The 12,395-nt window shown below is 42.8% G+C and overlaps 1 protein-coding gene across 2 annotated transcripts in view; it reads right to left on the bottom strand.

The window, feature by feature from the left end:
* The window catches only part of SIM1 (SIM bHLH transcription factor 1), a 93,416-nt gene that overhangs the window by 26,227 nt on the left and 54,794 nt on the right, over positions 1 to 12,395 (bottom strand). For both annotated transcript variants that reach the window (XM_060190714.1, XM_060190715.1), the window contains exon 10: positions 8,873 to 9,041. In XM_060190714.1, the coding sequence (XP_060046697.1) occupies positions 8,873 to 9,041 (169 nt within the window). The remainder of the gene's footprint in view (positions 1 to 8,872; positions 9,042 to 12,395) is intronic.

Here is a 12,395-nt window from a genome sequence, read left to right as displayed (position 1 = left end):
AAAATGCAACTTTTATATTGGTGACATCACTTCTCTATAGGCACAGTGTAGCTACATGAAGCCGCTTTGGGAAATTGCTATCATATTTCTCATTATTTTTCCAAAACCATTTTATTTTGGCCTCTCTTATCCTGAATACAGAGGTGCAGAGGTGATGGAGGTATTCATTATCGAACTACGACATAATCAAGTCTAAAATCATTCCTAAGAACATCTCGTACCCGGAGAGGACCTGAAAGTTTACGTGTTGCAGGAGATGAACGCGGTGGTGGCAGAAAATTCTACTGTGAGCGTGTCTCGTATGTCCACCTATTCTACAGTGAGCATCTTGTATGTCCACCTGTTCTACTGTGAGCGTGTCTCGTATGTCCGCCTATTCTACTGTGAGCATGTCTTGTATGTTCACATAGGTGGCCCAAGTAACTCCAAGAAGGAGTGTTTCTGCTTCACGATCATGAGACATCTGCTAGAAATGTCTAGACGTGCCTAAGACAAAACAGAGGTCAGGACCTAAGAAATAATGACATACTCACTAGCCCTCCATTTACATAAATAGTAAGACCTTATCTGGTATACTTACATACTAAAATATGTAAGTATGAAATAACAAAAATAAGATAAAACAAAAACTTTTGTCTTGATTTTCAAAAGAAGTGGCAGTATTTCTTTATATTTCTCAAATACTTTTATTAAGGGGTCAATGCTTTACAGTAACAGTACAGCCACTGACACAGGACTTCAATTCCTCATCTCCCTGCGACAGGTTCTCCCAAACTCTCTCAGCTCCAACTGGGGTCCTTCTCTGCCTTCTCTGCCAAGCTCCTTCTACCCCCTTTTCACTCATTCCCTTCTCCTCCTTCCCCAGAGCGCACCACACCCAGTCCAAGCTTCACTTGTGTGTTGCCCTTTCAAGGCAGAAATATTTTGAATTAAATACACGTAAGAACTTAGCCATTCAGAAACTTAAAATGCATTTGTTATGCACCTGTGAATATGTAAAGAGAAACTCTGCTAACTGTAACTATAAAAAGTGTTTGAATTATAGGATTATAATTGTAAAATCCATTTATAGTAATAAAATATAACCACAACAAAAAGTACAGGAAGTCAAGGATTTAAAAAAAGACTTTTTAAAAAAAATTTTTTTATAAAAAGGAAACATTGACTAACCCATAGGATAAGAGGGGTACAACTCCACACAATTCCCACCACCAGAGCTCCGTATCCCATCCCCTCCCCTGATAGCTTTCCTATTCTTTATCCCTCTGGGAGTATGGACCCAGGGTCACTGTGGAATGCAGAAGGTGGGAGGTCTGGCTTCTGTCATGGCTTTCCCGCTGCACCTGGGCATTGATCCTCCCTTCTTTCCTATACAATGCCAGTGTAGTGCTTTAGATCAGAACTTCATATACTCACACAATGGCCACTAGAATGGATTTCCTATGTATTTTGTCTTATTTCAACCACACTAATGCCTTCATTTTCAGTTCCTAAATGTTTACAGACTGCCAAAAACAAACTCTAAACTCGGGCCAGGCAGTGGTGTACCAGGTTAAGCTCACATAATACAAAGCACAAGGACCCATGTTAGGATCCTGGTTCGAGCCCCAGGCTCCCCACCTGCAGGGGGGTCGCTTCACAAGTGGCAAAGCAGATCTGCAGGTGTCTATCTTTCTCGCTTATTTCTCATCTCTCAATTTCTCTCTGTCCTATACAATAAAATGGAAAAACATGGTCTCCAGGAACAGTGGATTCATAGTGCAGGCACAGAGCCCCAACAATAACCCTGGAGGGGAAAACAAAAACACAAACAAAACCTCTAGACTTTGTTCTAGCAAATACTTGGTCCCAACCAATTTTTCCAAACATATCACTCTGATAGTCAACTTCCAGAGACCCAAGTTCTCTGACTACCCCAGGGACAATCACAACAATGTCTGCCTGCAGCTTTTCATAATCTTACCCTTCTAGTAGTGTTTTCTCCTTTCTGTGACATCCATATGCCTAGACCCTACCCTCAAAGTCAGTCTCCCCCAGACATCCAGGGTAGGGCCCTGGCAACTGACAGCACTCGTAAAATCTCTTCCGTTCACCACCGCCTACACAGCACTTATGCTCGTGGTTGCAACGCCACTCAGCTGGACTGCAACTGATCGACCACGTACAGCAGTTCAGTGACTTCTTTCTACTGTGCCAATGCCTCACTTCCACCCTCAGGTACCAAAATAGCAAGACTGGCATCCATCCTTATGATGGCTGCAGGCAGCTCCCATTTACTGAGTCAAAGACAATAGTGTGCCAACATCTCATTCTCTGTCAGAACGAAAGAAATAGAAAATGTCAAATATGCACCCAACTCCAGCAATAATCCTGTTGGCAGGGGAAAAAATGTAAACTCATACTAGAGAGGAGAGTAGTAAAAGAAGCCGTGCATTGCCCTGGCACTATGCAACGCCAGGAATCAAACGTGGGACTTCACATTTATAGCTCCATCAATTTAAACCCTGTACCACCACCTCTTAGGCTACAAAGTCAAGCTTTCTTTTTTTTTTTTAATTTTTTTGTGGGTAGTAGATCTTACTTTATTATTTTTCTGGAAACTAACAATGTAGAAAAATGCTAGTCAATATTAGCTGTGTTCATTTTAATTTACTTGAATGCTTATGAGATTTACATTTTTTTTCTGACTGCAGATAATGAGGGTTTTTATCACTCCGCTATTTAATGATGAGAGAGAAGGAGAGAAAGCACAGCACTGTGTGTCTGCGCCGACGTCTGGGGGTCAGCACCACAGCCTCGAGCAGGCAAACCATGTTCCACACACTCGCCGGCCTTCACTGTGTTTCTGGAGACACTCTGCTCACCCATGAGAGTTCATAGGAAGTGCTAGTCTCTGCTTTCTGAGTAGTTCCTCAAAAGTAAAAACCATGCTTCTGCTTCTAACCTCTAGACATGTCATAGGAATTCATTCAGTGATGGACCTAGTGCCATGATTACCCATAATAAACACAACTAAAGATAACTTCTATGAGATACATAAATGCTAAATAAGCCTAAATCATGACTTTTCAATTTCAAGTGAGACACACGGCAAAAATTCCAAGGAAAATATCTATGTAGGTGCTAAAAGCCAAAATGGACATACAGTCAACAGGAGAAACTCTATGTGGGTATGGTTATGTATGACTTTTCTGTATCACAGAACATGTATAGGAAAAAACAACATAACTTTGAAGAAAAAAATGTAAAGTTTTCTACTTCCATTCTTTGGCATTACTTTCTATTTAAATACAAATCTGTAGAACGTTCTACTTAATTCATACATCAAGATACATCAAGGAAGTCGGGCTGTAGCGCAGCGGGTTAAGCGCACGTGGTATGAAGCACAAGGACCAGCATGAGGATCCCGGTTCGAGCCCCAGGCTCCCCACCTGCAGGGGAGTCGCTTCACAGGCGGTGAAGCAGGTCTGCAGGTGTCTGTCTTTCTCTCCCCCTCTGTCTTCCCCTCCTCTCTCTATTTCTCTCTGTCCTGCCCAACAACGATGACATCAATAATTACAACAATAATAACTACAACAATAAAAAAACAACAAGGGCAACAAAAGGGAATAAATAAATTAATATTAAAATTTTTTTTAAATCTTTGCATACATCAAATGTAGCCTCCTATCAATTGAAATATTTTCAGTAAGTAGTCTGTCATTAAACTAACAGAAATCTTAAATATTATTGATGAAATTTCAAGGAAACAGACTTGCAGAAAAGTTTTGGAAGTCCAACGGAAACACTTTGGGTTTCCACTGTGGCTTATTCCTATATACCTATGAACAAATCCATTCTCGCCTTATTCTTTCCTAGCTTAAATCCATTTTTCATCTGTGTGTCAAACACCCCCATGTAATGATAGGATTAGCCAAAGGACTACTCCATTCTTCCAAATGGAAAACAAAAAAGACAGTAAAGCTCTTTGCTCATGCCCCTAGTATCATAGATTAGAGTGATATCATACAATATAGTTCATATACTGATAGAAGAAAAGCTCAGTAGATACTCAGTGAAGTAAAAAGCAAGTTCTCTTGCCCCTCGACTTTAACTAAGATGCACTGTTACATAAGGCGCTTATGGCTTTTGGCAGGAATAACATATATTGAAGTGTCCTGGCATAATCCCTACATAGCAGACCTCCCCCTCTGGTTAGGCTACAGTAAGCCTGGCCTCCTACGGGGGATTTCAAACAGCACAGCATAATCATTGGGATTATGCCAGTGGGACATTATCTTTTTCTTTTCTTTTCTTTTTTATTTCTTTGTAAAGTTTTTTTTTAATATTTATTTATTTATTCCTTTTTGTTGCCCTTGTTGTTTTACTGTTGTACTTATTGTTGTTGTTAGTGATGTCATCGTTGTTAGATAGGACAGAGAGAAATGGAGAGAGGAAGGGAAGACAGAGAGGGGGAGAGAAAGACAGACACCTGCAGACCTGCTTCACTGCCTGTGAAGCGACTCCCCTGCAGGTGGGGAGCCGGGGGCTCCAACCAGGATCCTTACGCTGGTCCTTGTGCTTTGCGCCACGTGCACTTAACCCACTGTGCTACTGCCCGACTCCCCTTTTTAAAGGTTTTATGAATGATTAACAAGATTGTAAGATAACAGGGGTACAATCCCACACAGTTGCCACCACTAGAGTTCCGTGTCCCCTCCCCTCCATTGGAAGTTTCCCTGTTTTTTATCCCTCTGGGAGTATGGACCCAGGATCATCATGGGGAGCAGCAGGTGGGAGTTCTGGCTTCTGTAACTGCTTCTCCACTGGACCTGGGTGTTGGCAGGTCGATCCAGGGCATTACCTTTTTATCTTCATATAACTGGCTACTAAAGATGGCTAGCAAGTAGTAGCTCCTTAGTGAGCACTAATCAAATAAACATCATTCTCAAGCAGTATACACTAATATAAATTAAGGGCAGAAAATTAGATATGTCAGAAGCAGGGGGAGGAGGAAGCGGGACACTGAATGATCTCACCTATAAGTGGGATTTAAGGAACAGAGAGTGGACACTGAATGTGGGCTGTTGGCAGCAAGGTCAAGGACTGGGAGCGAGGGTGCAGGGCAAGAGGGCTGACAGGGCACTGGGGACCCTGCACATGAGGATGGAGGAGGGTCTGGGTGTGTGGGAGACTGGCACGCACATGGCTGCCACAGAAAGGGAAGAGACTGCAGCAACATGGCCACAGCTAGCCTATAAATCATTTCCCTAATACTACAAGTTTTAAGATCAGTTTCATGAAACAAACAAAAAGAAAATGAGCAGGATAACATAACTGTGATAAATAAAGAAAACAGTGGTGGGGAGATAGCATAATGGTTATGCAAACAGACTCTCATGCCTGAGGCTCTGAAGTCCCAGGTTCAATCCCCCACACCACCATCAACCAGAGCTGAGCAGTGCTCTGGTAAAATATATAGATATAGAGATAGAGGTAGATATAGATATATGAAATAAAAAATAAAGAAAATAATAGTTTCTCTACTCACTAGGTTGCCATTTTCTACTTTTTAAACTCTTTTTAAAAATTTTTTAATATTTTTTATTTTCCCTTTTGTTGCCCTTCTTTATTGTCGTTGTTATAGTTGTTGTTGTTGTTACTGATGTCGTCATTTTTGGATAGGACAGAGAGAAATGGAGAGAAGAGGGGAAGACAGAGAGGGGGAGAGAAAGACAGACACCTGCAGACCTGCCTCACCTCCTGTGAAGCGACTCCCCTGCAGGTGGGGGGCCGGGGGCTCCAACCAAGATTCTTCCGCCGGTCCTTGCGCTTTGCGCCACATGCATTTAACCTGCTATGCTACCACCCGACTCCCCATTTTCTACTTTTTTTTCAAGAATTTTATTGGAGTGAAAGGTTAATGTTCACAGTACAGTTGCTAACACGTGGGTATAATTTCTTATCTCCCCATGACAGATGTCTGCAAAATACTCTCACCACCGCACCCCCAGCTTGGGTCCTTTCCACCATCATGCAACAGGATCCCCAAGAACATAAATGATAAAAAACACCTTGATGAAATGACTGCTAATTGTGTTTGGGTCCATATTGGTCAGGAATCCCCATCCCCTGAGCTTCTAAGTGAACGGTGGGGAATTTGACATGGCGCTCTTAAAGTTGAAGAAATACAAGCAAAGTCCCAGAGGTTCAAGGACTGGGAGAAATACAGATTTTAAAGAGAACAAGGAAGGTTCTTTGCTGTCTTAGAATTTAAGAAGGTATGGTGGGAGTCCGGTGGTAGCATAGCAGGTTAAGAGCAAGTGGCACAAAGCGCAAGGACCAGCATAAGGATCCCGGTTCGAACCCCCGGCTCCCCACCTGCAGGGGAGTCACTTCACAGGCGGAGAAGCAGGTCTGCAGGTGTCTGTCTTTCTCTCCCCCTCTCTGTCTTCCCCTCCTCTCTCCACTTCTCTCTGTCCTATCCAACAACAACGACATCAATAATAACCACAACAATAAAACAACAAGGACAACAAAAGAGAATGAATGAATGAATGAATGAATAAATAAATATTTAAAAAATTTAAGAAGGCAATAGATAATAATAATAATTATTATTATTATTATGAAGTCATTTGGGAGCTTGGTTTACTTTGAAAATCCCATGGTTAGGATTTACTGTACCACACAAAACCTCACCATGATTTATGTCACCTAATTTTATTTACAAATAACTATCTTATATACTGACAGGACTGGTTGCTTATGGTCTACCTGGTCTAAGACTATATAGGTGATTTAATATTTCAGAAAAAACTTATTATTAGCAATGCCTTAACAATTTAAGCCCACTATCCAAATTCAATCAATTTACAAATTTGACACATTAAGTGCTTAGGCTAGAGAAATATATACCGAGAATTGAAATCTATGCATTGAAAGAACTCAAGACATTCAATCTTTGCCCCTGACATACTGAATAAATAGTGATTTTTTAAGACTGTCAATTAACAGGAGTATAGGTCAACACCACCAAAGACCTGTGCCCCTCGCCTCACCCCCTACAGTGGAGCTGACTGAGTATCTACCCTTCCCTACCCTTGGAGTCAGGACAGAACTGTCCTCACACATCCACACAATCTATCAGTAGTTCCTGCACCCAGTGAATGGTCAGAATGTAACATTTCCATTGCCTTTGTACCCTGCAGCGTTTCTGGAACACTGTGGTCCTCCGGGCCTCACCAGCTCACCACCTTGCAAAGATGAGAAGAAAGTCGTTGTTCCTACCACTTGCACCATTATTTTAAAGAAAGAAACTATAAGAGACGTCAGACATGGAATGTCAACCCTTCACCTTCATTACTCGGGTGAGACCTTTCCTTTCATAGGATTCTCTAATTCCATTCCAGGTGGTTCACTTCCTAACAAAGTCTGTAGTGAGTCAGTATAAAGTTCATAATGAAATAGTGTCTACTTAGACTTAGATACCCTCTTCACCTACTCCAAAGCTAACCTCATCAAAGCAAGGACTGCAAAAGCTGAATAAGGGCAAGAGACTGGCAGACTTTAACGATGACTCTTTAATCACTATCAGGCCCTAATCAGGGAGTCCTGAGATTCCCACACAGACATGATGGGCCTAGACCTCGAATAAATCCCTCTCTCCATTGTTACGGGTCATTTCTATCAGGATCAACACAATAGACCCCTTTGAGGCCCCCATAGGACCTTGCCCTCAACTTGGATCAACAATGGTAGAGAATGTTCCATCCTCTGAAGGGAGGCTGGACAACATACTCTGTCTTCCACCTGAAGAAGATGGGTCCTGATATTGGGGCAGCTTGGAACGTTCCTACTCATGACCACAGAATGTGAGCTCAGATCTACAGGGATGCAGAGGTCACATAGGCTCCTAAGCTGAATATGGGCCCCAGATCACATCAAATCGATGGGGTTTACAGTCAACAATATTTATACCCCTTTCCCATATTAGGGAGCTACTCTCTTCCTTGATCCAGCTTTCTGGTCCTTTTTATAGCCATGACATCGTCTCCCCAGACAATAACTTGGATCCACCTGCATATTAGATTTCAAGCTCAGGGGAAAAAAGAAAAAGAAAAGAAAAAAAAAAAAAAAACCTAGTATAGCCATAGGCCCTTTGGAATTTAATTAAAATATGCCTACTAGCTAACTACAGAACAGAGAAGCCCCCCCCCCCCCCAACTCTTCATCTGCTGCACTACTCCAGCCTTTAGGTTCATGATTGGTCAACAATTTGTTTGGCTTTGTATGTTAACTCTCTTTTCAGCCACCAGGTTCCAGATGCCAACATGATGCCAACCAGACTTCCCTGGACAGACGACCCCACCAATGTGTCCTGGAGCTCAGTTTCCCCAGAGCCCTGCCCCACTAGGGAAAGAGAGAGACAGGCTGGGAGTATGGATCCACCTGTCAACACCCAGGTTCAGCGGGGAAGCAATTCCAGAAGCCAGACCTTCCACCTTCTGCAACCCAGTGACCCTGGGTCCATACTCCCAGAGGGATAGAGAATAGGAAAGCTGTCAGGGGAGGGGATGGGATACGGAGTTCTGGTGGTGGGAGCTGTGTGAAGTTGTATCCCTCTTATCTTCTGGCTTTGTCAATGCTTCCTTTTTATTAATAATAATAATAATAATAATAATAAAGAATTCTAGGTCTCATGCTAAAAAAGGAAAGGAAGAAAGAAACTATTAAAAAAAGGAGGTCACTTTAGAAAGATCTCCAGATTTGTCAATGTTTAAGTGTATTACAGCTAGACAAGCAGTTCCAAACCATTTCAATACTTCCCAGTAGAGAGACCAACCCAAGTGAAAGTGAGGCGATCAAGTCAACTGCACAGCAGTGCACCTACCTGCGGGTAAGGGGATGTCCTGGATTTCGACTTAGAGCTGGAGAGGCGGGACTTGGCGCTCTTCCTGCTGTCAGTCATGGTCGGGGTAGAACTGCCGGCATAGGGAAAGGCTGGTTTGGAGGCTGAGATCTGATCCAGGGAGAGCTGCAGCCCTTTGTATTCTGTGTCCCTGCATTATGGGAGAACACAGTCCTCATCAGTCACCACAGGAAGAAGGGTCGTAGGGCCAACAAAGTCTCTCCCTGACCTGTGTGCCGCTTTGCCCCGTGTGTTACCCAGGTCCAAACCCTGCATTTCCGGCACTGAAGGAAGTGGAAGTGGTTGCTGTCTCTCCTTCTCTCTCTCTCTCTCTCTAATGCTCTTCTCTTTCTTCATTTCTCTCTTTCTCTCCTCTTTGCCTACCTGTCTCTATGGAAGGAAAGAAGGGAGGAAGGGAAGAAGGGAGGAAGGAAGGAGATGCAGTCACATTTTCTCTTACACAGTAATCAATATTTGCAAAGGAAGCAGCATGACTGGCTTCCACAAATACCCAATTATCGTGTTCCGAGAGGTGGCACAGTGGATAAGGCATTGGACTCTCAAGCACGAGGTCCTGAGTTCAGTCCCGGGCAGCACATGTACCAGAGTGATGTCTGATTCTTTCTCTCTCTCCTCTTATCTTTCTCCTCAATCATTAAATAAAATCTTTAATAAACCTCAATTATCAATAGGTCTTCAGGTCTAACAGCTAAGGAATGTGCACCACATATACCACAGCCAAATTACATGGTAAGATCATGACAGTGTCTTGCTTAAAGCTGCATTTTTTGTTATTCTTATGCATCAAAAACAAAGCCACTCTTCAACAAATGTGAGCTTGTCTGTCCTCACTGGTAATGGGTGGATTACAGACTCTGTTCTAAAGGTTTCCTGTGTAGAGTGAACTAGTCGGACAGTTGGTCATCCAACACTAGCCGATTACGGGTAAGAACAGAATCTTCCGCCAACTCCTTCCAAGATCAAATATTCTGGTTAACATTCCAAATCATCTCAGAGCCAGCAAATTAGTCTAGTCAGGCTAACAAGTAGTTAAAATTCTTTTTCAACAAACTAACTCAGGGAACACTTTAACACGTGGTTTTCCCATTCCTGCCTTCATCCAATAAATAGGTTTTCCCCCCTTTTTCGTTGCCCTTGTTGTTTTATTGCTGTAGTTATTGTTGTTGATGATGATGTCATTGTTGTTGGATAGGACAGAAAGGAATAGGGAGAGGAGGGGAAGACAGAGAGGGGGAGAGAAAGACAGACACCTGCAGACCTGCTTCACCGCCTGTGAAGCGACTCCCCTGCAGGTGGGGACCCGAGGGCTTGAACCAGGATCCTTACGCCGGTCCTTGCGCTTTGCACCACGTGCGCTTAACCCGCTGCGCTACCACCTGACTCCCAATAAATAGTTTTTAAATTTTAGAGAAAGAGAGATAAAGAAAGATAAATACAAAAAACATCACAGAGCTACCTCACCACTCCTGGATCCTCCCCTAGTGCTGTAATGCTTCCACATGGTGTCAGGGAACCAGGCCAAGCTTTAACGCAGAGTAAGATGCACGCTCTAAATGACAGAGGCCAGAACTCCTTCCTTCATTTGGTCTATACTCCAGGAGGGGCAAGTGATAGGAGAAGGTAACCAGAGGGCTCTGAACCCCAATTCCGAGTCTCTTCTGACAGTATCTGCATTACTGTCACCACTTGATCATTTTTAAAAGAAACACTGTACATATACATTTGGTCAAGAGATATTTTGGCAAGGGTGAGGGCAGACAGCATAATTGTTATGCAAAAAGAGACTCTCATGCTTAAGGCCCGAAATGCCAATGTCCAGCAGAGAAGCAATTACACAAGCCAGAACTCCCAACTTCTGAACCCCAAAAAGAATTTTGGTCATGAGCCAGGTGGTGGCGCACCTAGATGAGCGCACATGTCACAGTGCTCAAGGATCTGGGTTCGAGCCCCCAGTCCCCACCTGCAGGGGGGAAGCTTTGCGAGTGGCTGCAGGTGTCTCTCTCTCTCCCTCTCTAGCTCCCCTTGCCCTCTTGATTTTTTGCCTGTCTCTACCCAATAATAAAAATAACTTTTAAAACTTAAAAAGAATTTTGGTCCATACACCCAGAGAGGAGAAATGTTAGGGGAAGATGACTAGAGGGCTCTGATCACCAGAAAGACAAGAGGAAAAAAGAAAAGATATTTGAATGTAGGTGTGGGTATGACTTATAAAGGAAGAGAAGGCAGGACCATAGGAGAAAAATTGGGCAAAAATATAGATAGGTAGATAGACAGACAGACAGACAGATAGATAGATACAGACAGACAGACAGACAGACAGACAGACAGAAAAATAATAGTCCACCCATATCTGTAACTTTGGGAGAGCCACTGCAGTTTCCAGTGGAGAGAATGTGGACACAGAAATCTGGTGGTGGAAACAGTGTGGAATTGTTCCCTGTTTTCTTGTAATTTTGTAAATCAAGAGTAAATCACTAATTAAAAATAAAGAAAACAAACCAATGATATCACATCAAAAAAAAGTTTTTAACAAAAATAAGTTGGGTGAGTGTTAAAAAAAATAAAGATTGATGCTCTGTAGGATAAACTATCTCTGGTGAACTGATAAATTCTTGTTAGGCTTCTAATATACACTGGACCTTATGCTGTGTGGAGATTAAAAAATAAATAAGAGGGAGTCGGACGGTAGCGCAGTGGGTTAAGCGCAGGTGGCGCAAAGCACAAGGACCAGAGTAAGGATCCAGGTTCGAGCCCCCGGCTCCCCACTTGCAGGGGAGTCGCTTCACAAGCGGTGAAGCAGGTCTGCAGGTGTCTGTCTTTCTCTCCCCCTCTCTGTCTTTCCTTCCTCTCTCCATGTCTCTCTGTCCTATCCAACAATGATGACATCAACAACAATAACTACAACAACAAAAACTATTAATAAGAGCAACAAAAAGGAAAATAAATAATAAAAATAAAAATAAATAAATAAATAAGATACATAGAGCCTTGCTTTATGCAGATGACAGTCAGTTGGGGAGAAGATACAGTAAAGAAATAAAGAAACATAATAAATATCAACTGTGGCATAAAGTTCAGTATAAAAATATTTCAGGGGGTAGCGCAGTGGGTTAAGTGCACATGGCGCAAAGCACAAGGACCGGCGTAAGGATCCTAGTTCGAGCCCCCGGCTCCCCACCTGCAGGGGGGTCGCTTCCCAGGCGGTGAAGCAGGTCTGCAGGTGTCTGTCTTTCTCTCCCCCTCTCTGTCTTCCCCTCCTCTCTCCATTTCTCTCTGTCCTATCCAACAACGAATGACATCAACAATAACAATAATAACCACAACAACAATGATAAATAATAAGGGCAACAAAAGGGAAAAAATGACTTCCAGGAGCAGTGGATTTGTAGTGCAGACACTGAGCCCCAGTGATAACCCTGGAGGCAAAATATATACTTAGGGAATATATATATATATATACAAACACATATATTCCCTAAGCATC

The sequence above is a fragment of the Erinaceus europaeus genome, chromosome 4 (assembly GCF_950295315.1).
Source record: "Erinaceus europaeus chromosome 4, mEriEur2.1, whole genome shotgun sequence".
In the NCBI taxonomy this organism is placed as follows: Eukaryota; Metazoa; Chordata; class Mammalia; order Eulipotyphla; family Erinaceidae; genus Erinaceus; species Erinaceus europaeus.
This window is presented reverse-complemented; position numbering and strand designations above follow the sequence as displayed.